Source organism: Amblyomma americanum, chromosome 1 (genome assembly GCF_052857255.1).
Source record: "Amblyomma americanum isolate KBUSLIRL-KWMA chromosome 1, ASM5285725v1, whole genome shotgun sequence".
Classification (NCBI taxonomy): domain Eukaryota; kingdom Metazoa; phylum Arthropoda; class Arachnida; order Ixodida; family Ixodidae; genus Amblyomma; species Amblyomma americanum.
The window spans coordinates 17,296,567-17,323,765 of NC_135497.1; the positions used below are offsets into that span (position 1 = coordinate 17,296,567).

Below are 27,199 nucleotides of genomic sequence, written 5' to 3' on the forward strand. Positions count from 1 at the left end.
AGGTAAAATACACAAGAAAGCCCCAAATAAGCCATCAGGGGCACCTGCTGGTAAAGAAAGGGTAAGGATAATCTGATATATTAGGCAGAGAAAAATACTGAAAACGAGAACACCGCTTAGAAAATATGCTGTATCGTTATATTTCTTGATTTTTTTTACTTCATACTGTACATCATGTTACAGATTCAAGCAGAGCAAATAGAGAAGTATATTCGGTTCTGGCAGCCTTGATGCCATACGAAGCATAAGAGGGTTCTCACAGCACTTTCGCCCTCGCCGTTAGATGACGTGCCACGTCCCACTGGCGGTAATACAGGATGTACTACGGCCGCCGCTTATGGACGAGGGTGGCACTGGTGAACACTCTCAAGGTGAGCTCACACGTAAACTTAAATAACCCCTAAAGCAAAAGATCTGACAGCGTCGCCGTAGCTCAGTTGGCAGAGCACCGGACGCGATATTCGGAGGTCATGGGTTTGGTTCACACTGGCGGCGTGTAGTTGTTTCTTATGGTTTTGTAATCGATTATCTTTAAGCGATAAAATATTCACTAATAATGTCCATTGATCAACAGCACAAACTAAAGAAAAAAGTCCCATATGCCACTTGGTTTCTGTGGCTGTTGGCTTCTGTCATATATACTATATATACTGGGTGTTTCAAAGAACTTTAAAAAATAAAAAAAGCAGGCTTTTTGGGGTAAAACTAAGGCTTTTGCGGCATAGTATTACCAGTTTTCGCAGACATCATAAAACTGGCGAACCGTCTGAAATAGTACGCTGGTTAACTAATTTTTATTAATTAACATTTTAACTAGTAGAGTTGGGCACCCAGTTATAATTAGAGATATGTAGCTGGCCGTTAGTAATAGCTATTATCAATTTTTATAATTTTTTAAATGCAAGAACCCTCGCCACTGTGGCTCGACAAAATCTGGCTGCACCGTCCGAAAATACATGCGCTTTCGAAAGCATGCAGGCAAAGCGATTTTTCCAGTGCACGTACCTAGTTGAAAAAGCCAAATTTTGTCCTGCCACAATGCCAAGGGTAATCGCATTTTAGAAAGAATAGAAAGTGATATGGCTATTAAAAACTACCGGCTACTACTTAAGACGATTCATCAGTTTTCTGGTGTCCGACAATAATATTATGCCACCAATAAGCCTATTCCTGAAAATTTTTGAGTGTTCAGATATACCACACACACACACACACTGTGGGATACACTGGTATCCCTCGTCCCCCGCGCCAGCGGCGACCGTGACTTACACGTGCGCGCTGGCCACCAGGAATGTGGAGAGAAGGCACCCCTGCGACTCTACTCATTTCCGCCCCAGCACTGACGTGACGTCACGGCAGCACGCTGCCTTCTGCGGAGAGGGTTGTATGCCTAAGCTTGGCGGCAGTGATTTGCTGCTATGGAGCTCCGAGGGGATAAAATGGGGAACTCGCGGCGGGAAACAGACTCGCTGCCAGACCTGACCTGAGTTCCCCGAGGAACCCTTTCGCTGCCCGCCAGCCCCCGAACCCAACGCCGGTCGACTTCAGTGACTTGGTGAGCTATTGAACATCTGTTTTACGGATAGAACGTTCTTCTGCCATGTGCTATTGCCTCGCGTTAGTACAATAAACTATTTCCTAGCGTGCCCTGTCATTGCCTATTTCTTCCGGACCTGCCGACTCTGCGCCACGGGTTGGGGAAACATGTGGCGTACTTGAATAACGCCTGCGTGTAGCTGGCACGGGAGCTCGCCTTCCCGGCCGGCTGAACGCAGAGTGACCCCTTTTCTTGGCGCCCGAACGTGGGGCGAACTAGGCAATTGAACAGTGACCTTTGTTCAAGTGAACGACTGTCATCGCCCTAACAAAAGATGACAGCCGACAGGAGTGACTTGCAGTCTTTGTTCATGCTGTCAGAGCCAGCGGCACAGAACCAGGGCTGCCTACTTGACGCGCCTGTAGAAGGGTTTGAATTTGTGAATCTTGGGCGTTCCACGCGGAATAGCCGAGGGACATCCCCTGACGCGTTGACAGGACTTACGCCTGGCATGCGGGGCTCCACATCGGGCGCCTCGCCGCTCCGCTGCGCAGACTATGAGGCACTTAGGCCTCATCATTCCACGCCATCAGCGGCTGCGCCCAACTCCGGGAGCGTTAGTCCGCAATCATCCGAGGTGCTCTTGCAGAGCGCAATGCAGGTTATGCAGAGTCTAACGGGTATTTTGCAAAACAATTTGCAAGCCCTGGTGCAGTCACCACGTGTTAGGATAGACTTGCCTACCTACACAGGGTACCACGACACTACGGAAGCAAATGAGTACCTCGACCGTCTGCTGCATAATCAGCAATTGACAGGAATCGCAGACGCCGAAATTCTCGCGCGTGTTGTGCCTGTTTCTTTGACGGAGCATGCGGCTCGCTGGTACCGACTAGCGGGCAACCGAGCGAGGACAATGGAGGAGTTTTGCGCAAGCTTCCGCGACGAGTTCCTTCCTGTAAACTACGAGTGGCATTTGAGGAGAGAGCTGGAGCTCCGCACCCAGCACCCCGACGAGTCTTTGCTAGAGTACGTCCGAGCGATGGACGAACTTTACCGCCTCGCCGACCCTGGCGCCACTAACACGGAGAAAGTTGAGCGTGTCACTCACGAGACAAGCGCACCCAACTTCCGCAGCCTACCTGAGAGGAGTCAGGTTCAGAGATTTGGATGAGCTGGCTGCTGAGGCGAAGCGCATTCAGGGAGACATCCTCTCTGCGCGTGCGTATCGGCCGCCCCTACCCGCTTCGTGGTCACCTGAGCCGCGCTGCGTGTGGAATGGCAGCTCAGCGCGCAGTCCATCCAGAGCTGAGGCGTCACCAAAGTTTTCTGTCGAGCGTGTCCCAAGGGGTTGGGAGTTGTCCGACCGCACTTTGGACCCGTTCAGTTTCGCGTTGCGAACAGCACACGCTGCCGCAGGGCGGAACGAATCGAGGCGAGATCGTGAGTCTGACACGCGGCCCTCACCGTTCGCACCGCGAGTTCGAGACGACCGACAGGAACGTGGCGACCAGCGCCAAGCCCGTCGGGTCCCGGGCAACCGTTGCGACCAGCCGGGGCACTTGGCCCGCGAGTGTGGCCGCCCTCCCGCCCGTGAGCAAACACGGTCGGGAAACGGCCAAAGCCGCCGGTGATCGACCTTCGATCCCGCGCGGCGTACACAGAGAACTCCGGTTTGCTAGCGCCTTTGGCATGTCACGTAGGAAGATCTGTTGACCTGCCAGCGCCGTTCATTGAGCTAACGATAGCTCGAAAAAAATTCATCACGTTACTCGATACAGGAGCAAGCGCTTTGTTCTGTGACAAGGTGTTAAACCATCTCCGCGAGAACAAATCCGGTTGAGAGAGTGCGATACCACTTTTCGCCTCGCGAGCGGCAATGCGCAATCAAGCGGTGCAGCTAGGATAGTGGTTCGTTGGGAAAGACACGTGCGGCAACGCCTCATTCATCTTCCCTGTTAAGGTACCTATCCCTTATCCGTTCCTGTAATTCTTGGATGAGACTTCCTAGCCAAGACAGGTATTGTGATAGACATCGGCAGCGGAGGCTACAGGGAGCGCACGTCAGGCGCCGTGAAGGCTTTCGCAAAAGCGCCCGCGGCGTCGCAGACAATTCAGACTCCGAACGCGGCGCGAGCGGGGGGTGGGGAGACCGTGACAAATCCAACCCGCCAGCCCGAGAACCATGAGGTGAGCAGAGGATCACCGCAGAGAGAGGGCAGAGAGGTTGCCGCGGTAGAATACTGCTCTGCCGCGCAGGGAAGGTCAGCGCACCCCTTGTTGTCGGAAGTGAACAGCGTGACGGAGAGGGAGAAGGCACGGTTGTCATCGCTCCTCTACGAGTGCAACGCGACATTCACTGACTGCCCGGGCCTCACTACCCTAGTTAGGCACTGAATAGGCACGGGTGACGCACTGCCTTGGAAGTGCAATCCTAGACCAATTAGCTTGGCTAAGAGAAAAGCACTGGACAGCGCTTTAGACAAACTTATCGACACTGGCGTTGTTGAGAAGTCTAACAGCCCTTGGGGCTTCCCGGTGGCCTTGGTTCCAAAGAAAGACGATACGTATCGACTTTGCGTGGACTACCGCAAACTGAATGAGGTTACGAGAAGACGCGTACCCTCTACCAACCATTTCTTTCCTAGTGTCCAACCTATGTGGGGCGAAGTACTTCACAACGCTTGATGCTAGCCGCGGATACTTCCAGGTTGAAATGAATGAGCGGGGCAAAGAGAAAACTGCTTTCACTTGTCACAGAGGCCTTTTCCAATTCAAGAGAATGTCTTTTGGCTTAGTATAGGAGCACCCGCTACTTATCAGCGCCTAATGGACCGTGTTCTGGGAGATGCGAAGTGGCAACATGCGCTCGCGTACCTAGACGACATCATGGTGCACTCGAAAACGTCCGAGGAACAGCTGCGCCACTTGAGGGATGTCCTAGAGAGGCTGAGGTCCGCGGGAATCACTTTGAACCCGATGAAGGCACAGATCGCTGCGACCCAATAACACTGTTGGACCTCACGATCGACAGGCCGCATTCTGCCGTGCGATGATAAGCTTGAGGCTTTGCTTAAGTTTCCGTCGCCTACAGACGTAGCCGGATTCAGACGCTTCCTGGGAATGGCGAACTTTTATCACCAGTTCATCCCAAATTACGCAGCACTGCAGGCGCCTTTGACAAAGCTTTTGAAGGCGAGCGCTGCAGTTGGCGTCACGAGCAAGAGGATGCACTGCGCAACCTCACCAAAGTGCTCGCTGACACGGCTGAGTTGCAGCTACCCGACCAAAACAGGGAGTTAGTGATTCAAACAGACGCAAGCGACCTGGGCTTAGGAGCAGTGTTGCTTCAGGAGTATGAAGGCGTTCTCATCCGGTAGCTTTCGCGAGCCGTTCGTTGACGCCGGCAGAGAAACTGCTCGGTGACAGAGAAGGAATGTCTCGCGATAGTTTTTGCTCTGCGAAATTTCGACTACTACATCGATGGGGTGGTATTTGTGATCGAGACGGATCACATGGCGCTCACCTGGCTGACACGACTCAGAGAGCCGAGCGGCCGCCTAGCCCGTTGGTCCCTGTTGCTGCAGCGTTACTTCACCGTGCGCTACCGCAAAGGGAAAAAAACGCTGTGGCTGATGCACTCGCGAGCGCTTTCCAGTGCGAGGAAGGTCACGCGACCAACCACCCAACAGCCGGAGAGAGACAGACCCAAGCCGTAGCCCATGTAAGGAACGCGGACCAACCGTTGATCCAGGGCGAGAGCGTGAACCAAGTGGACTACGTGAGTTCCGTGGGGATCGTGTTCAGCAGAAAGGAGCTGCTCGAAGCTCAGCAGAAGGATCCGTTTTGTCGAAAGGTGTTCGACAGGCTCCGGGCGACTGGGCCGCCGCGCACACGGAGACAGCTGGTTTTGCTGTCGGTGCGGAGCGCTTGGAAACAGCTGGCAGTGCTGTGAGCGCGATGGATTCGTATCTGCTGGATTCCGACAGCGTCCTGCTGAGGTATACCCCTACGAGAACGACACAAATGAGGCGTTCAAGGTAGTGATAGCGCGAGCATTAAGAGCAGCACTGGTACGCTACTTTCACAACTCGTGCATCGCTGGGCATGCAAGTGGCCCCAAGACTTTTACTAAGTTGTGTTGCTCTGCTACCAGGCTTGGCATGAAAAGGGACATAATACACTACGCCCGCTCGTGCCATGTGTGCCAAAGTGTGAAGCCCCGAGGCGGACGACCACTAGGTCTCATGCACCCGATTAACAGCCAGACTCCCTGCCAAATCGTGGCATGTGACATCATGGGACCGTATCCTGACACCGAGTAGGAACAAGTTCTTGCTGGTGGTCACGGATCACTTCAGCAAGTGGGTTGAACTTCCCCCCTTAGAAAGCTGACGGCACGAGTGATCATGGAGAAGCTGATGGACGTATTCACCATGTTCAATTTCCCAGAGCAGCTGATAACGGACAACGCGTCCTACTTCACTGCGAAAGTATTCGTTGATTCGTGCATTGCACTCGGAATTAAGCACAAGAAAACCACCTATCATGCTCAGTCGAACCCCACGGAACGAGTCAATCACAATGTTAAGCACATGCTTGTCGCATACTCTGAGAGGCAGAAAGATTGGGACTCCTATCTGCCGGAGATCGCGTTTGCTTTGCGTTCGACCGTTAGCCGCTTGACTGGGTATGCGCCGTCTTCACTCAACCTGGGCAGAGAGCTGCTAAATCCGATGGACCGGATTCTATCGGACAGCAGGAAGACGCCAGTCGCTTCGTCAGCACGAGCTGAATACGCGACACAGCTGCCCGCTAAGATGACAGAGGCCTCACGCAAGGCTCGCCGCAACCTGGGCGCAGCAGAAAGCGCAGTACGACCGCTCACACCGGGAAGTTCACTACGAAGTGGGCGATCTGGTGCTTTGACGCCAGCACGTTCTCAGCAACGCTAGCAAACAGTTAGCAACCTCGCTGGCGCCGACATGGATCGGGCCGTTCCGCGTGCGAAACTTTCCTCGCTCGTTTACAGGCTCGAGGGCTTGCAGTCGAAACCGACAGGCGGACCGGTGCACGTATGCGACCTGAAACGCTACGTGCAGCGAGATGAGTGGGTAGAGGACACAGCCCGACCCGGGTCGCAGTCGGATAACGAGCGCTGCGATCAGCCGGCAAACCCCACTGCAGCGCAGCCTAGAGTGAGGGCGCTAGCCAGCAGGCAGTCTCGGATGCATGCACGTATGGGCCGCTCAATATTGCGTAAGACTGACTTGCGTTAACCCTGATGACTCTCGTGAGGGTCGAACAGCCACGTAGCACGCACTGGCTACAGCTGTGATGACCTTTTTCAGTGCAGATGGAAAAGAAGCAGGGCCCATCAGAACGACGCCGTTCCACTACCATCCACCTTCGGCAACGCCCGACGCTACGCCCCGCCCGCGACCTGCAGTCGCCACCCGGCTACCTGCCACATCGCAGCTGCCCACCCACTGACTGCCCTCGCCTGCTGACCAGGTATGCCAGGGCAGCACAATCGCGGCTTCAACTATAGAAGCGCAGCAGCCCTGGCCCCTGAAGCCACCTGTCCCAGCACCTCAGGGCGGCGCAGCCATGGGCCTGGCCTCCAAACCATCGCGGCCGGCGCCAAGGAGGCAGTCGACCGAATTGATAGGAACGGTTCAGCCGCGCGCGCTTGGAAGACCAAGACGGGGAGTTAGATGCCTTGCTGCAGCGTCATCGTGCGGGAGGCAAAGCCTTCGGATTGAAGCAGCTGACCGGCGGGGGCGTGGCGCAGCCGTCAATTGATGGACCTGCGGGAGCCGAAGAACATCGAACCTCGATCCCTTGATAGCGGAGATCAAGCTGTTTGTGCCTGTTACTGCGTTCGGGAGGCTTCTTAAGGAGGGGAGGGGGATACTGGTCCCGACGTATGTTGGCCCTTTGGGCATCACTCTTGGGGACCAGGGGAGGGGATGTAGGGGAGGGCCGCCACCACCGTATCCATGGAAGTCCTTGGCTGTTCAGGAGTCGCACCGCCGCATCATCAGCGTCCAACAGGGAGGGGAGCCAGGGTGCACTAGGAGTGTGTGCAAGCACCGGGTGGGAGCCTTGGTGCACTGGGCAGGAGGGGAGCCTCAGTTCACTGGGAAAGTGTGCAAGCACCTGGCACGGGGGGGGAGGAGCCTCGGTGCACTGGTGGAGCCTCGGTGTGTGCAAGCACCGGGCAGGGGGCAATGAGCATACTCAGATCCATCGCCTCGTGCTGGACGGGGCGAAGGTATAGAGGAGGATGCTCAGGCCAGTCTCCTCGAGGAAGGAGAGGAGGACCCGATGCACCAGGAGCTGGCTGCAAGCCGGGAAAAGGAGGCCCTGCTCCGTGGTAGACGGGAGACCGAGTGCCCGGTATCCCGACTCGAGTTGTCGCCTGGAGGGATCATAGGTCAGGCACGCTAGCAGGAGGTGGCCGAGCATCCCCGCAGGAGGGGCAGGCAGGAGAGGGGGCCCTGCCACACGCGTACAACCTGGAGGGCGTCCACGTGCAACCGATGCGGAGGCGCAGGAGGACTCGGTCCCGCCTGAACAGCTGGTCCAAGAGCCGGTGGAAGGGCTTGTAGGCCGCAATCCTCCAGTCGGGGTGAAGGGCCCATACCATCTGCATGATGAGGGGGCGGGCAAAGTCATGTTGAGTGACTGCAAAGCATACCGGCGACCCATCAGTGTGGGCAGACTTGGCCAGAGCGTCGGCCAGGTCGTTGCCTTCAATGCCGGAGTGGCCCGGCACCCAATGCAGGGAGATCTGGTGGCCAGCATCCTCCAGGGTCTCCAGGCAGGCCCTTAGCAGGGAGGTAGTGGCCACTGTAAGGATTCTGGCGACAGCCCGTCTGGTTCAGCTGTGTAGTCGGCCCGGGACACCTGCAGCCGGGGTCCCTGCACGGCGATAGGCATCTTCGTTCCCACAGCCTGTCCCCGATTGGGTTATTGGATGAGGCGGACGACTCTGCCCCCGTTTGTAAAAACATGGCTACGGAGGCAGTTAGCGACCGCCCACCTGAGCAGGAGTCGCTCACCCTTCAACTGTGCCGGCTCCTCGCCCATTCAGACTTCCCGGAAGACGTATCTGGCTTGACAGCATGAGAACTCGTTCGGAAGCGAAGACAACGCTCTCTGAGGGGGCGATGGTCCAGCAGCACCCTCTCTCTCTCCGGCGAGACATGTGACGGGGCGTGTCCTTATGTGAAGTGTGTGTGTTTGTGTACGACAGTGCAAGTTAGGCCACGCCCAACCTGGCGAAGACCTCCTCGAAACAGGGGAACCCTAGGGACCGGACCCTTTTATAACCGGACGAGTGCCGTGGGAGGGAATCCTCGATCAACCTCAGATCCTCCGACCTTCCCCCATCACCCTCCGATGGGTTCCTAAATCTTGTAAATAAACCCCCTGCACAGTTTCCTTCATAACCAAGTCCGACAACGTCATTCGTAGAAGGGACCTGCGGCGCTGAAAGAGTCAGCTCACTCAAGGACCCTTCATCTCTAACTGGTTCGCAGCAGCTGGGATGGACCGTGCGACATCGTGCTTTCTCAACCGGTAAGCGTTTCGGCATTTTGCTATAGGATTCGCCAGGCTTCAGATTTTGAGAATAATCTAGAATCACTGGGAAGTGTATGTCAATTGAGAAAGAGTAATCTCACGACATTTTGAAGATAGCATTGCCAAAGTGGAGAAAGCGTTGTCATGGACCTTATGAAATTGTCAAAGCCGGACTTGCTGTTGTTATGCGAGGAACTGTCAATAGAAGTGCAGGGCAAAATTACAAAACCTGAAATATGCAAGACAATTCGAAAACACGTAGAACACGATCAGCTGGTAGATATGTGGAATTCGGTACAGGAAGAAAAAGCCCGTAAAGAAAAAGGCGATCAGGAGGAAAAAAGAAAAAGGGAAGCGGAATGGGAAAAAGAAGAAATATAAAGCGATTGCAGCTTGAAAACGAAAATAGGAAAAAGGCAACAGTACGAGAGCCGAGTCTCCTGAAAGAGCAAGTGATGTACAATCATATAGAATGAACAGATGCATGCATCCCTATGAAAGTGGAAGGGACTTAGGATTGTACCTGGGAAACTTTGAGAGAACTTGCGGAAGGGAGAAATTTGCTCACAGTACATGGCCGCAATGGCTTCTGACACTCTTGCCATGTGAAGTAGCTGAAGTCAAAGCGAGACTTAGCACACAAGACGCAGCTGACTACGAAAAAGTCAAAGCCAGCCTGCTAAAAAGGTACCGGCTGTCAGCCGAAGCTTTCCGACAGCGCTTCAGGAGCACAATGAAAAACGATAGCGAGGGCTATCCGGATTTTGCGTATGGCCTAAAGACAAATCTGCTAGAGTGGCTAAAAGGAGCCGAGGTTTACGAAAGCCGAGACAAAATCATCGAGTGTTTTTGTCTTGAGCAATTTTACCGAAGCATTTCCCAAGTGGTAAAACTGTGGGTTCAATACAGGGAAAAAGTCGAGACAGTTAAAAGGGCCACTGAGCTAGCAGAGGAGTACGTTTCGCGCAGAAGGTTGAGCACTGAAGAGGGTGCGTCACACGCTCGAAATGCAATGCGAGATAAAGGGCCTAGCAGAAAGACGCGAAGTGCTAGAATTTCAGAGCAATCGGAGGCAACGAAGGTAGCGCCAGAAAAGCGTGAACAGGCAAAGAGACAGGGAGCAGACTAAACCGCGAAAAAAGTTTGAGGCTAGTAGGCCATTTCGTTGCTACAACTGCAATGGTGTCGGGCACTTTGCAACGAAGTGTACAAAGCAACGTTTGGTGTTCTCGTGCGTCGAGGATAATGCCAAGAATCTAGAGCTCAAGCCATACCTGCACGAGCTGCACGTTAACGGGAAACCGTGCAGAGTGCTTCGTGACAGCACCACGACGATGGACGGTGTCCATCCGTCTTACGTTTCAGCAGACGATTTTACGGGAGAAGTCTCGTGGATAAAACAGGCAGTAGAAGAACACAGTGTATGCCTTCCCATAGCTAGAGTGAAAATTTGTGGACCATTTGGAGAGCTAATCACTGAGGCCACAGTTTTGAAGGCCGTGTTCACTTCAATATCCTTACCTCTTCTCGAATCGATCAGACCAATTGCTACGCGAGAGAGGCCAGAAGCTCGGAAGCGGGGTGATACAAGCTTTGACAAGGTCGAAAACTCGTCAGCTCGCATCTCAACTAAGTCAGATTCCCGAACCTCAGGTAGCCAGAGAGGCACCAGCCAGCATATCGTTGCAAACAAACGAGGGAAGGGAACCAACAAGGAATGAAAGCCGGACAGCTGACCGAGCAAATGAGCGACCAGGGACTTCAACCACTAAGTCGGTAGAGGAGGCAGAAAACGCTAAAGGAACTGTTTTATCTCCAACAACGCGTAGTTTTGATCGCCTTCTGCAGGTGAACAGGGAGCCCCTAATAAAAGAACAGAAGCAGGATCCCACTCTGGAAAGACTTCACCTTACAGCTAAAGAGGGCATCGCGAGACGCAACATAACGACGCATGAGAAAGGAAGCTTACTAGACCGACACTACCAGGACAGAAAAGGCAAAACATTTGATCAGCTGGTCGTGCCCGAAAAATACAGAGCGGGCATTCTGAGTCTCTGCCACGGAAATGGCTGGGCAGGACACCTGGCAATCAATAAAACAAAGGAGCGGCTACTAATGGAATATTATTGGCCAGAATGTTTCAATGATGCAGAACGCTGCATAAAATCATGCGATGCATGCCAGCGCGTGTGCAAGCCGGGAGCGACATGGATGGCTCCACTGAAAATTGTCCCATTGATCTCGGAAGCCTTCCGCCGTCTTGTAATAGACACAGTAGGCCCTTTGCCTAAAACGAAATCAGGCTATAAGTACTTGCTTACTGTGCTGTCTTGCCACAAAATTTCCCGAAGCAATTCCGTTGGAAGGACTTGAGCTCCACAGAAGGAGTTGACGCTCTTTTGTCAGTGTTCTCGAGAATAGGATTTCCGGCCGAAATCCAAGCCGATCAGGTGACGGTCTTTACAAGCGCCTTGACAACCACGTTCCTAGAAAGATGCAGAATAAAACTGTTACACAGCTCAGTGTATCATCCGCAGTCCAACAGTGTAGAGAAATGGCATTCTGTGCTGAAGTGGGTGCTACGCGCTCTTTGTTATGAGCATAAAGCAGACTGGGAGGATTGTCTGCCGGCCACACTTTTCGCTTTACGAACAGTCCCCCACGAAGGTACGGGGTTTACGCCAGCAGAACTCGTGTACGGAAGAGACCTCCGCTCTCCCCTCCAAATGCCGAGAAATGTGGGAAGGGACAGGAGAGAAGCAGACAGTGGTTGAGTACGTGCTTCAGCTACTGGACCGCCTTAACAACAAGAGGGAACTAGTAAACCGAAATATGAAAGCTGCCCAGGAGGCCGCCAAGGTCTATTATGACAAAAACACGTGCCTTCGAGGTTTCAACGCGGGCGATCGCGTGATGATCCTCCGGCCATCGAGAAAAAACAAGCTGGAAGTTCACTGGGATGGTCCAGTGGAAGTGTTGCAAAAACTTTCGGAGACGAATTACGCACTAAGGGTTCCAGGCAGGGGAAAGCAGGTGAGAATCTATCACTGCAATCTGATGAAGCCGTTCGTGAAACACAGCAGGATCGTCAATCTGACTCTAAATGAACCAGAAGAGCTGGACAGCGAGTCAGGGTTGGAAGGGAGGTGCGGACGCTAGTGACGTGGAGAACATTCTGGCTCTCTCTGCGAATGCAGATTTTCTAATCGAGACTCACGTCGACACGCTAAAGCAGTTGTTGAGCGAATTCGCTGACATATTTAGCAGTCGCCCGGGAAAGACACACCTCCTGACGCACGAAATTGAGCTCACATCTAATGTGCCGGTACGGTCGAAACCTTACAAGGTATCACCGCGGCAAAAAGAAATAATGGACATGAAAATTCAGCGCATGTTAGAGTTAGGAGTTGTACAGCCAGCGGAAAGTAACTATACCTCACCGCTAATTCTTGTTGAGGCCCCAGGGAAAGATCCTCGTCTCTCCGTGGATTATAGAAAGCTGAATGCAATTACCAGGGATCAGCTATACCCAATTCCCAACATAGAGGAAAGGATAGAAAGGGTGAGCGGCACGAAATTCATTTCCACCCTCGATCTCGTACAGGAATATTGGCAAATACCCCCCCTTAGAAAGCACAAGCAGGTATGCTGCTTTCATCTCCCCAGCGCGCACCTTTAGACGCTTAATGCTTAGTTTTGGGTTGAAGAATGCCCCCTACAGCTTCTCGAAACTCATGGACATGTACTGAAGGACATTCAGTGCTTTGCACTCCCTTATTTAGACGATGTCGCTACTTTTTCGGAAACCTGACAAGAGCATCTAGAACACCTAAAGACAGTGTTTTCCTGTTTACGACAGGCTGGACTGACATTGAAGGCAGAAAAGTGTAGATTTGTTTGCGCCCAGGTGACGTACTTTGGGCCACGTTGTAGGCCAGGGAAATAGAAGCCCATCCGAGTTAAAGATTGCCCCGATCGCAGAATTTCCGCAACCACGGACGAAAACGGACATTCACTCCTTTTTGGGATTAGTTGGGTACTACAAACGATATATTCCTAGCTACTCACAGCGGGCTAGTCCCTTAACTGATGCCTTGCGAAAGGGAGCACCTACTAACGTAAGTTGGGATAACCAAAAAGAAAACGCCTTCAAAAGACTGAAGGAAGCACTCGTGTCCCGACTGTGATGTCAGCGATAGAGGACTGGGTGCTGTATTAAGCCAAGTTGGCGACGACCATGAAGAACCCCCAATTCTGTACATGAGCCGCAAACTGACCAGTAGAGAGGAAGCGTACAGTGTTTCCAAAAAAGAGTGCGCATGTTTAGTTTGGGCAGCGCAGAAGTAGTCATGTTACCTGTACGGAGCAAAGTTTGTATTTGAAACTGACCATTGCCCTTTAACGTGGCTGCGATAGATGTCCCCCAAAAATGGTCGCTTGCTCAGATGGAGTCTGGCTCTCCAACAGTACAATTTCTCGGTGCCTTATAAGGGGGAACTGCACGGAAATGCTGATGGCTTGAGCAGATTGATGTAAGCGGGAGAACTTAGAGGAATCTCCTCCTGTGTGAGTGCCTTTTTTAACTTTGTTCCGAGTAATCGGGCTGTTACGGTCGGAATTTAAAAAGGGGATGTTTCGCGCTCTGTCGGCAACAAATTAACCCAAATTTAAACAATTTTTTTTAAGTGTCTTGTTGTCAATAGAAGCCTGGTGATTCTTTGGTGAATTCCGAGCGCTTGCGGGTGAGGCAGTGCTTTGCTGTTTGGAACGTCCCACCTGCACTTTCCTTTGTTGGTGGTGCTTTGGGCTCTGCCTTGGGGGTGGATATTGCAATCCAGGGGACCAACACGGACGCCATCTCATCTCTTCCTGCCCAGCGGTCGTCAACGCTGGACATTTGAGATTTTTCGGGCCGCGGAGGAGCTGTAAGGATTCTGGCGACAGCCCGTCTGGTTCAGCTGCGTAGTCGGCCCGGGACACCTACATCCGGGGTCCCTGCACAGCGACAGGCATCTTCGTTTCCACGGCCTGTCTCCGCTTGGGTTATTGGATTCGAGATGAACGACTGCCGCCGTTTGTAAACAACATTGCTACGGAGGCAGTTAGCGACCGCCAACCCAAGCAGGAGTGGCTCACCCCTTCAACTGTGCCGGCTCCCCACCCATTTGGACTTCCTGGAAGACGTGTCCGGCTTGACAGCGTGAGAACTCTTGTTCGGACGCGAAGACAACGCTCTCTCTGAGGGGGCGATGGTCCAGCGGTACACTCTCTCTGGCAAGACATGTGACGGGGGCGTGTCACTATGTGAAGAGGTGTGTATACGACAGCGCAAGTTAGGCCACGCCCAACCTGGTGAAGACCTCGAACCGGGGAAATCCTAGGGACCGGAGTCTTTTAAAACCGGACAAGTGCCGTGGGAGGGAATCGTCGATCATCCTCAGATCCTCCGACCTTCCCCCATCACCCTCAAATGGGTTCCTAAATCTTGTAACTAAACCCCTGTACAGCTTCCTTCATAACCAAGTCCGACAACGTCATTCGTAGAACAGACCTGCGGTGCTGAGTCAGCTCACTCAAGGACCCCTCATCTCTAACACCATGTTGTCATGAGGCCTGGACAGCAGCTGGAGGGCTTGCCGGGAGTCACAGAGGACGACTGGACCAGGTGAGATGGTCGCAATCAGGTCTGCTGCCAGGTGGAGTCCGGCCAGCTCAGCCGCAGTGGAACTGCCTGGGAAGGGCAGCCTGCATGTCCATGTCGCGTTCAGCTGCGGAGCCACGAGTGCCGCTGACCCGTCCTGTGGCTGGTAGCACCGAGCCATCAGTGAAGAGAAGGGTGGACCCTTTTATCTCATCCAGGAAGGCAGCAGCGGTCTGATTGAGGGCCGCAGCTGGTGTATGGCGCTTCGACATGCCTCCAAAGTCCAGGGAGACCTACAGGGGAGGACGCGTAGGTGGTGGAGGGAGGGTAGGATGGCTGGTGGGAGGGCCCAGGGACTCCATGTAGGCAGCGGAAAGCATGCCCATCCTGGAGTGGGAGCGTCCCGAGAGGCGAGCACAGAGGGCTCTGCCGTCAGGAACATGGTGGAGCCAGTCTGTGTGTGTGACCCTCTCTGTAAGTGGGAGCACCCCCGCCTCGGCTAGGGTGGCTGCGATCTGGGAGCTCTGTGAGACTCCCAGGAGACGGCGGATCCAATTCCGCCGAGAGGACTCAAGGTGGCGGAGCCGGGTGGTCTTGAGTCACCAGAGGAAGGGCTTAGAGCACCGCTGATGTCCCAGCTGCCTCAAACAGCCGGATGGCCCAGGTAGAGGAACAGCCATTTCCGCGTGCCAGGAGGCATTCGGCTGCTCGGCCGACGTGGTCCAGGTGGAGCAGGAGAGGCTTGTCCGCTGGGATCCAAGTGAGGCAGTCGATGGTGAGACCGAGGTACCTCACTTGCTGCCTCCAGGGGAGGTCGGTGTCGTCAATCCGCAGGGTACGGATTCACGACGTGGCCCGTGCACCCCACGGATGGAAGAGTGCCTCTGACTTGGCGGCAGAGAGCACAAGGCCCCTGGAAACCAGGAAGCACTGCACCTCGTCGAGGGCTCGCTGGAGGGCCTGCCTGGCAGAGGTGATGTGCCTCCGGGAAGCCTGGACCCAGAGGGCGACGTCCGCATACACGGAGCAGAGGACCCTGTGGTAAAGACCATGGTGTTAGAATAGGTTAGGTGTGTGAACGGGCCATCCCGCGACGGAGAGCAAGTGGCGACAGCGAGGAACAAATTTCCGCTGGCCGCCGAGAGGTGGCACGAGGCGGTTGGGGGCTTGGCTTTAGGTGGCTGAGAGCCGGCAGGTTGCCGCAAGGAACGTGTCAGTTCTTGTCTTTTTCTTCTTCTTCACCCCAGGTATATGGCACACACACACATATAATATATATATATATGGTTCTTGTCTTCTGTCGTCAGCGTCGTTTTTCTCTCGAGCACGTGCTCGGTGCCTTTCGCCGATATCCACGCTCCATCATTTTCTTCGTTTTTGATGGATTCTGCGTTCGCGTGATGGGGAAAAAGTGTTTTGTGCCACGCTGCAATACGGGCTACAAATCCTGCAAGGAAAATTTCGCGGTTTTCGGCGCCGAAAGACGATGAACGGCTGCAGCTGTGGCGGCGGGCCATACCAAGAAAGGAACGAGCTCTACAAACAACCGACTACGTTTGCAAGAGACATTTTGAGCCCAGTTTTGTGTCCAAAACCTGGACGGCAGAGTACAATGGGCATGTGCTGCAAAGCATGCCGAGATGCGCGTTGGCAAAGGACGCGGTGCCCACGAAATACCTTCACTGCCCTGCCTACCTTTCGAAGACTTCAAAAAGTAGAAAACGACCCGCCGAAAGGCAACCGAAAGGAGCGCCGAACCTTGTGCACCATTGTCAGAAGCTAGCATGAGCTCGCCGACTACCGCTGAGGCGTGCAACATGACAGCGGTTGAAGAAGAATCCGATGGCAGCTCAGCTACAGCGGCGATCTCAGCATTCGCAATCTTTTTCAAAAATCCTCCACTCTCGTGCCTACCGTCTAAATACTAGGGTTTTCATCGTCTCAAAATGGACGAAGTCAAAAATGTCTTCAACTTAAACGCTCCAAGACATCTCCCAGCCAGTTGCTGTCGGTTACCTCACCATAAAGCTCTCAAGGATTCCATCAAAAAAAGTACCTCAAGATGGAAAAAAGTCTCTGCAGTACCCTGTGGAGTGCGTCCCACAAGCCATGTGTTTTTTTTTAAAGTCCAAAAGCGACTCGGGCTATGAAGGACGCCGTAGTGAAGGGCTCCGGAAATTTCGACCACCTGGGGTTCTTTAACGTGCACTGACATCGCACAGTACACGGGCCTCTAGAATTTCACCTCCATCGAAATTCGACCGCCACGGCCGGGATCGAACCCGCGCCTTTCGGGCCAGCAGCCGAGCGCCATAACCACTCAGCCACCGCGGCGGCTACAAGCCATGTGTGACCAAGGGAGTGAGATCTCAGGCGACCCTTCTTTGCTGTTTGTTGCTGCACATTCGCCGCACATCGGCGTATTCCTTCCTACGAGAAAATGATGCTTTACCGCTTCCTTGTGTCACACAGTTCGAAAGTATTTAAGTTTGGTGAGAGTGAAGTGCGGATTTGACACGCGATTTTTTGCGGCATTTAAAAAAAAAATGGCCACCAAGGACGAGTTTCAGCAACACGGGATTTTAGTGTTCGATGAAATGCAGGTAAGGAAAGAGATGAGAGTGCACTCAAAGTCAACGACTTATTGTGGATTCAGCGATTTTGGTGACAGTGCGACGACCAGTGATGACCTCTCCGACCATGGATTGGTGTTCACATTTCGAGCATTTGGGGATCATTACTCGCAGCCGGTTGCTGTCTTTGCGAGCAAGGGTCCTACAAAAGGCACCAAACTTGCACAGCTCATACTAACAGCGATTTTTCTCCTGGAGGAAGCTGGCGCGTTGGCCGATGGGATTGTGATGGAGCAGCTACTAATCGCTTAATGTGGAAAGCGTTCGGAGTGAGTGGGGCTCTTCGGCACGCTAAACACTCCTTTACTCATCCTGTTGACAACAAACGCAATGTTTTTTCTGATGTGCCTCACCTCCTGAAATGTGTGCGGAACCGCTTGCATCGACAATAGATTTTGGTTGTCAATGGTGAACGGGTGCACTGACAGATTGTTTGTAGAAGATTCGAAGCAACCCGGCCTGGCACGTATTTGTCCTAAATTAACATTTTCCAATATTAATCCAACAAACATTGAAAAAATGCGTGTTAGGCTGGCGACCCAGTTGTTCAGCCGGAGCGTAGCAAAAGGGCTGGAGCTTTGTTTGAGGAGAGGCACGCAAGGATTAGAAAATGTGAAAGGTACGATGGAGTTTACCATGAAACTCAATGACCTCTTTGATGCCCTGAATCGAAACTGCCCGCGAGAAGGCATTACTGTAGGGAGCAAAGATCTACGAGTTTTAGCTTCTTCACTGTATTGGCTAAACAGGTGGGAGCAAGATGTACTATCTGAAAAGATTTTTTGTAAAAATTGCCTCACCGAGCAGACCGCAGAGGGACTGCGCGTCAATTTTATCGGCACTGGAACTCTCTCGGTACCTGCTCAAGGAGTGTGGGTTCAGGTACGTCTTGACGGGAAAGTTCAATCAGGACGTGCTTGAACACTTCGGAATCATCCCCCAGGCAGGTGGCCAAAATGACCATCCCTCTATGCCCACTTTCCTGCAATTATGTAACATGCTCTCAGTGTAGTTTGCTCAAGCCACCAAAGTTTGGCAATTGCGAAGTGCAAACCGCCGATAATACACATACACTAACTGACATTAAGCTTGCGTTTAAGGTTGAAAATGAAGAAAAGACACAACTTCAGCTACTAAAACAAAAACTGGATGGCTTAGTGGATGTGGAAGCCGAGTGTGAAGTTTTTGATCATGTATGTACAGAGCCAGAGGTTATTGATTGTATAATTTATTACCTGGCTGGTTCGATGTGTTGAAAACTTATGAAGAGTACAACAGGCTCAAAATGTAGACAGTGCCTTATTGGAGAAGCTGCTGCACAGTCTAAAGGAAAGTGTCCTAGTTCAGTGCAAAACTCGAGGTGGACTATTACACCCAATTAGGACCATTTTCTACCTACTGCAAGCAGCCGAGACTGAATTTCAGAAGCATACCTTTCACAGAAATGTCTATGAATTGACAGTAGAAAGCATGCTAGAAAGTTGCCATTTTTCTTTTCCTTGTTTGGAACACAAAGAAGAAATGATGGCACATCTTCTGCATCACTATATAGCAATGAGAATGCGGCAGGTCTGCAAGCAAAGAAAAGCTGATGCGAAAAAAACAGCAGCTGCGGAAGCTTGCTAAACTTGTTTAACGCATGATTTTTTACTCGTCTGTATTTTTTATGCCACAGATTTTTGTGTGAACTATACAGAAGATAGCGCAATGTAGCCGCATCCGATGCGACAAAGTGGCTGCGGAAGTTCTCCCAAATTTTACGCAAAACATGTAATAGCTGGCCCCTTTTGTGACTGCAGATGTGTGTGTGTGAAATAAATGGTGATGCAGCATTGTGTTCTTTTTTCAAAGCATGAAAGCAACATTCGGTGCCCGAAACCTACGCGGAAACTTGCGCACATAACAGCTGCAAACGAAAACACAAGACACTCGTTTCCGGACGCCAACTTCCAGAAGTCTTCTGTCGGCAGTTTTACAGACAGTGTTTTGCATAATTAGACGCAACATCGCTCACATTATAACTAAATATAAGGACAAAATATTAGGACCACTGAGACGTATCACAGAATAGCTGCTGTTACAGCCCGCGCCAATTCTAACTTTCAGTGCGAACGAGAGTGAACAGCTCTTTTGTGGCCTGCGATTTTAACGAGGAGCATTCAATACAAAGTACCACAAGGTGTTAGGTTTATTACAGCTAAGGCTGAATTGGCCCTCCTAATATATTGCAAGGAGCCAGCAGTGCGTGCGTTCAGCCTAGCCGATTGTTCATGGACGCTGCGTCGAAGGCCCCAAGTTTGGGGCACCGCCTGCCGGAGGACGGGCATACTACAATCTGCGGCGCGCGCGCGCCACGCCGGCGAGACTTGTTCGTACACCTAAACTATTCTACCATGGTAAAGACCCTGCTGGATGGCGGACGGGAGACCGGCCATGACCAGGCTGAAGAGGAAGGGCCTGAGAACTGAGCCCTGAGGGACCCCGGTGGTGATGGGCCGTGGAGAGCTCAGGGTGCCCCCAACCCGAACCTGCATGGAGCGGTTGGAAAGAAATGCGGTTACGAATTACCGCAACCGCCCGGTCACTCTGAGTTTGTCCAGGGCCTGCTTGATGGTGGAGTGGGGCAGGCTGTCGAAGGCTGCCTGGACGTCCAGGAGGACCAAGGGGGCGACGTCCCCTTGCTGCTTGGCCTCCTCCAGGCAGGAGACCACGTCGGCGATGGAATCTGCCGTACAGCGGTGCCTGCGGAAGCCCGTCTGGCACTCGAAGAGGAAGCCACAGGCACTGGCCATTCAGGAGAAGCGTTGATGGGCCACGAACTCCATGGATTTGCAGGCCACCAAGGTCAGCAAGACAGGCCAGTAGGAGGAGAGCCCTGGGGGGTTTCCTCGCCTTCCGGATCGGGAGCGCGATGGCCGTGGACCAGCTCTCTGGCAAGATCCTGCTGTCCCAGATGCTGTTAAAGGCGTCCAGGAGGCAGGGCTGCTCAGGAGCATCCAGGTTTCGCAGCATCCGCAAAGTGAGCCCATCTGCCCCAGAAGCGCTCTTCCGCTTAGAGCGATGGAGCTCGTAGGGGGTGAACGGTGCATCACACAGGCCTGCGAAAGAACTGGATAGGCCTGCCGGAAGAGGGGGTCGTCCGGGAGAGGGCTGGGCAGGGGGACCCAGTGCAAGGATGGGACCTACGAGGCTCGCCACAGAGAAGTGGTCAGCCAGCTGCTCGGCCAGGGCCTGGTAGGACACGCCCTGGGCGATGGCTGGTGACCACCTGCAAGAGGGAGCGGAACAGGCGCCAGGCACTGGATGACAGACGAGCGGCAGATGCCTGCCCAGCTCTCTCTTGTCCGCTGGCGGCAGGCTGCATCGATCCTGCGGTAGGCTTTCCAATCCACAGGCGACTATGTCCTCTCTGCCTTGCATTCCGCTCGACGCCTGGCAGCGCGGAGGCCCAGGAGGCGGAGGTCAGGGACAGGGGCCTGTGCAGTGCACGAGACAGTCACCGTGGCCATCTGGGCGCAGGACTTCAGGCAATACAGAAAGTCCCCTGCAAAAGGAATGTCTTTAGTGAGCTCCCTAAATTCGAACCACTTGACGACATAATACTCCCTGTCCTTTGGACGTTTGTTGGAGGAAGGGCTCAGGAAGATGGGAAAGTGGTCCGAGCCAAGGGAGTCCGCCGCCCGCTTCCAAGAGTAGCAGTAGGCTTCCGAGAGAAGGGCCTGGGCGGATAAATGTAGCCGCCCTGGGCCGCAGCACGTGGAGACCGGCAGCCGGCACCGCATCCAGGAGCTTCCTGCCGAGCTTCCTGCCGCGGGTAGAGGTCGTCTGGCTGCCCCAATCCCTGTGGCGGGAATTAAAATCACCACAGATCAAAGCATCCTTACCCAGACGGCAGTGGAGAGCCGTCAGGCAGGAAGGGTCTCAGGAGACACCGGGGGAACATAGACGGAGGCCACCAATGTGTCCGTGCGGCCGGGGATAGCACAGACTTCCATGGGGCCCACGTCTGGAAGGCCACATCCAGGACAGTGTGGGGCAGGTTGCTCCGCACATAGATGGCAGCGCGGGGCCTCTCCTGCGGGTGGGAGGTGTCCAGGCAGGGGGCTGGACTGCAGGTCTGAAGTGCGCAGCTGGAGCAACGTGCATAGCTCGTGTAACCAGGGAGGCACGCAGCATCCACTGGGACACGGGTCTCCTGTAATGCAAGGACATTAAAACTGAAAGTGCCCTGCAACAGGAGGTCCTTAAAGGGGCTGCGAAACACCGTTTGAACGGATGCGTTATGCTTCAGATGGATTCTTTGTCACACAGATGCTGACTCACAAAGAATTACGTGAATCGATGCATTGGAACGGGAGTTATTCAATGAAGAAATTTCAAAATACAAGAAAACAAAATGCTGCCCTCAACTCAATTTTCGCGCCAGCTTCCCATTTCACTCTCCCAATGACGACCAATCAAAACAGCCTATGTTAGCACGTGGCAGAAGTTTGCACTCCATGGTTGCCTGTTTTCTGTAACTCGTTCATGCCAAGGCTGGCAGCGCCGTTGCATGGTTCCAACCATGTGAACGCCCAGCTGACTCAGCGATGCTTCCCCGTCACGTCGACGGCACAGAAGGGAACGCTGATTAGTGACGTTCCCTTACTTATGGCTCCGAACTCGAGATACTGCGACGGTGTGACAGCCTGCACAAGATATCGTACACATTTAGCATAGTGCATACCGCTACTGCTTATCGCCAACCATCACCCAGTTGCTCCTAGCGCGCGCTGTTGACGGGAACGTGGTGCCACCGTCCGGCGATTCTCCACAAACTGACGATGCGCACTGCCTGCTAAATGTGAAACGAACGCATCCTTCATTGGGACCAAAACGAACGCTTATAGAGTGCAATGGCTCGATCGGATCGATTCTGCAAAGTCGCTCTCAGATACATAGAGAGTAGCCATAAGTGTTTAGTGCTAGGTCGTAGGATGTTGAGAGGCGCAGTCCTTCGACACAATAAGTAGCCAGTGCCTCTGGTGGCGTGTTTTTTTTGTTTTACTCGATTTACAGTGCTTTTATCTAGGGCAAACAAGCTGGTTTTGTTAAAGCAATATAAAACACAATAACTTTACAAAACATGTCTAATTATTAACCCAATTTGCAGTATATTTACTCTTTGTCCAATCATCAAGCTTCCACAAAGTGATGTCATATCCGCAGCTAAAAACCGCCACTGTATGGTGACACTGTCAGCGCCAAATTTGTTTTTGCAAGCTAATTAAAATACTAAAAACCACAGTATACACGGTACAGCCAATGCTAACAGCATCGCTATAACTCAATCTATGCAACCAATAGGGAAAACAATGCACTGAAAATGTGTTTCGGGGCCCCTTTAAGGTTGGCATGGCGCGCCCGCAGGGAATTCACATTCCACTGTAGGACGTGCGGCCTTGCCCTAGGACCTTTCCAGCTGGCCATGATTGCCGCTGGAGGGGCTCTCTCCAGCGAGAGCTGCCTCACACAGCCTTCGAGCCACTGAGGTAGTGGGGAGCTGTAGCAGGAGGGTCTGGACGTAGCCGAGGCTCCTGGCTGTCGCGGGCCCCGGTTCCCTGTTGGGCTGCGACTGCTGGTGGAGCTAGGCCATGACTGCCCGGCGGGCACCTGGGTTGGCAGTCCCACGAAGGGCAGTGGTCACCTGGCTCTGCTCCTTCCAGCGGGGACAGGTGTGGTCCACTGCACGGTGGCGCCCTCTGCAGTGGAGGCACCTGGGGACCTCGGCAGTGCAGTCCCTGTGGTGGTGGTGGCCGCTGCAGAAGGTGCAGCACTGAGGCCTCGTGGTTGTACCCGCCGCACTGCAGGGGCCGGGCCTTGAAGGGACGAACCCGGAACTGCAGTCCGGCAATCTGGACCTGGTCGGGGGGGGGGGGGGGGGCCAAAATGGATGGTAACAGCGCCACCGCGGCACCGGATGCTCAGTATGTCGACAGAGGTCTCTATGGTGTCCGCAATGTCCTTGTCCGGAACCCTGGAAAGCCCTGACCGGGGTGGAGAGGAGTAATCTCAGCCCCATGAGCCCGGCCAGGGACTCCTCGCTGGAGACGTCGGCAGCGATGATGTTGCACTGCCGATTGATCCGGACCTCCAGGACTCCGGGAAGGGAGTACAGGAAGGAGCTATAATCTTCCTTCACCACGTCCCGGAGGGAAAGGGACCTCTGGAGGGGCTGGAAGAGCACCGTGGAATACCGGGAGCGTCTCTAAGCCGCTGGGCGCCTGGCCTTGCGTTGGACCACAATCCAACCCCCTCCGCCACGATGGTTCTGGCTACCTGCTTCAGGAGAGGTGAGCAGGCTCCTTACTTACCTCCCCAGCATCTTGGCTGAAGGCAGGAAGGAGAGTCCGTAGAGGGTCCTCGGACGGGGGGTGCAGCACTGCAGGTCTCAGCACGGGGCTGCTGGCTGGCTGCCTGCCACGAGCAGTGACTCCAGGGCCCGGGAGCGTTCTCCACAGGAATCAGAAGGGGGCCCTCCGAGGCAGTAGCGACTGCACCCTGCTCCGCGTGGGAGTCGCCTGCAAGAGAAGTGGTGAGCTGAGCGTCTACGTTTGTAGGGCTAACCAAGTCCTCGGGGCTCCCTGCGGAGGCAACAGCCGTCTCCTTGGCATGAAGCTTGGGCGGCGGGGTTTCCTCGGCTGGCGCCTGGGACCCGGGGGTTGGTCGGGGTGTTCCTTGAGATATTGGGCCCGTAGGCGCGTGACGACCGGCGAGGGGCAAGGGGAGCGCTCGGGCGATGATGGCCTGGAGCCAGCGGGGCCATCCAGGATGGTGTCAGCCTGGCTGCCGGTTGGTGGAGGAGGGGTCTTGGTTCGGGCCCAGGAAGAGTGGCGGTGCCAGAGCACTCTGGCTCTTGTACTCCTCCAGGAGTCCCACCCGCAGGCGGAGGTGGCGCAGAAAAAATTCCGGCTCACATGCCAGACTGGCGGGCCGCTGGTGGCAGGACGGGCGCCTCGAGCTGCGGGAGGGGACTCCCCTGCGAGTTCGAGAACAATAGGCACGGGAAACAAAAAAGGGGACGGGGGAGAAGTGCGCTAGAGAAACGAGAAAAGGAATAAACACAATTACAAAAGGAAGGTGGAATAAGCCGGGCGGTTAAGAAATGCGCAAAAAAGAGACGCGGGAAAACAAGAGACTGCAGTGAGAGAAAAACCGGTCAACAAATGCGGACGAAAAAAGGCGGGAAAACAAGACACGACAATGAGAAACCGGAGGAAGAAAGGGTTAACCAATGGACACGAAAAACGCGGGAAAATAACACAATGAGAACAGGACAAGGGAAAAAAAAACGTTCGACAAATGCACACGGGGAAAAATCACGAGGGGAACAAAATACAACAATGAGGAAAGGAAGAGGGAAGAAAAACGGTTAAAATGCGAAGGAAAAAAAAGAAAAAAACGTGGGAAAATAAGACACAAAAGAACAGGGAAGGGGAATCAAAAGGTGAACGAATGCACACTTTGATAAAACAAATCTCAGCAATGGGAAACAGGGAGAGAAAAAGGTCACAAAAAATGTGCACGAGAAACACGAACAAAACACGAGGATGAGAAACAGGGAGAGAAAATGTCAACAAATGAACACGAAAAACACGAAGAAACAAAACGCGACAATAAAAAGGAAGAGGGAGGAAAAACGGTTAACAAATGCGAAAGAAAAAACGCCGGAAAACAAGACACGACGATAAGCAGAGGGAATTAAAAGGTGAACGAATGCACTAGACAAAACGCGGGAAAACAACACGGCAATGAGAAAAAGAAAGAAAAGGTTAACCAATGCGCACGAAAAACGAAGAAACAAAACGCGACAATAAAAAGGAAGAGGGAAGAAACACGGTTAACAAATGCGGAAAGAACGCGGGGAAAACAAAACGGGACAATGAGAGCGAGGAAGTTAATGAGAACGAGGAAAAAACGAAACGGTTAACAAATGGACAAGAAAAACAGCAGACGACAAAATGAAACGTTAGTGAACAAAAGGGTTAAGAAATGTGCAAGAAACAACAGGGGAAAATACCAAATTGACCAAACAGCAAGCAAAAATAAACAGATGGGTAAGGAATGCGCTCGAAGAAATGTGGAAAGACGTACGACGGGAGCAAAGAAATAAGAAAACACGTGGGAGAAAAGTGAGGGCTAAGGAGTAGGTGAACTTAACCAGAAGAGCGAGACAAAGAATAGCAGATAAGGAATGAAAGGGTGCGGAGATGTTAATATTAGAGGTGAGGGGAGAAAAACTTAAGAGGAAAAAACGTGAGGACCATGTGCTAAGAGAACGAAGAAAACACCCAAAGAAAACGCAGGGGAATGATTCGGACGAGGAAAAAAGAAAAAGGTCTTGCTAGCGAAGGGCAGTTACCTCTCGAGGAAGCCGCGTTAGTAAAACGAGAACGAAAAACTTGCTACAGCGGCGCGCTGGCAAGGCTTCAGTAGAGGCACCACACCAGGCGGCTGGGGCGGAGAAAGGGCCTTGGATCTGCTTAAAGCCCCTTTAGATCTGCTGAACTGGACGCGAAATCCAAAATCAGGGCACCAAGGCAAAGGGCACACACACAATCACTGGGCACACAGGATGGCAGAAGGCCGCACGTGCTCGACGGAGCGAGTGCCGCGCGCAACCGGCTGCTACGGCAGCGAGATCGAGACTGGCACGAGGCAGCGAAAAGCCAAGGAAGTGAGCGACCGGTCTCGAATGCTCCGAAGAGACTGTTGTGTGTCGTCCCCCGCCCCAGCGGCGACCGCGATTTCCACGTGCGCGCTGGAGGAATGTGGAGAGAAGGCACCCCTGCGACTCTGCTCATTTCCGCCCCAGCACTCACGTGACGTCACTGCAGCGAGCTGCCTTCTGCGGAGAGGGTGACGGCAACGATTTGCTGCTAGGGAACTCCGAGGGGATAAAAGGGGGAACTCGCGGCGGGAAACAGAGACTCGCTGCCCGACCTGACCTGAGTGCCTCGAGGAATCCTTTCGCTGCCCGCCGGACCCCGAACCCAACGCCGGTCGCTTCAACTACTTGGTGAGCTACTGAACATCTATTCTATGGATAGAACATTCTTCCGCAGTGTGCTTTGCCTCGCGTTAGGATAATAAACTATTTCCTAGCGTGCCCTGCCGTTGCCTATTTCGTCCGGACCTGCCGACTCTGCGCCACGGGTTGGGGAAACATGTGGCGTACTTGAATAACGCCTGCGTGTAGCTGGCACGGAAGCTCGCCTTCCCGGCCGGCTGGACGCAGAGTGACCCCATAACACACACACACACACACACACACACACACACACACACACACACACACACACACACACACACACACACACACACACACACACACACACACACACACACACACACACACACACACACACACACACACACACACACACACACACACACACACACACACACACACACACACACACACACACACACACACACACACACGCACGCACGCACGCACGCACGCACGCACACACACTGCCGTTTCAAGGGCAACAATGTAAAATGAACTATTAAAAAGAAAGCATGTCGTATCAGCATGAACTGTCAGTCATTGCATTAGTGAATTCCACTCTCTTATGGTTCGTACGAAAAAGGAAGATTTAATTGTGCTAGTTCGAGCAAAATATGGGGCAATTAAAAGAGCCGGGACGAGGGTGATGTGTGTAGCTAAAAATGACGCATATAGAATCAAAGCACAGATTTATTATTTATGATCAAGAAAAGAAATTCCTGCTGAGTATTTTTTTATTTTTCTTC

General features: G+C 53.2%; 1 protein-coding gene across 1 annotated transcript; it reads right to left on the reverse strand.

The window, feature by feature from the left end:
• Positions 1-26,094, reverse strand: LOC144110561 (uncharacterized). Its single transcript, XM_077643575.1, has 4 exons — positions 25,803-26,094; positions 23,755-24,419; positions 19,794-21,596; positions 1-47 (listed from the first exon to the last, which is right to left on the reverse strand). The coding sequence occupies exons 3-4, from the start codon at positions 20,819-20,821 to the stop codon at positions 35-37; spliced, it is 1,041 nt and encodes a 346-aa protein (XP_077499701.1). The 5' UTR covers positions 20,822-21,596; positions 23,755-24,419; positions 25,803-26,094; the 3' UTR covers positions 1-34.
• Positions 26,095-27,199: the final 1,105 nt, after the last annotated feature.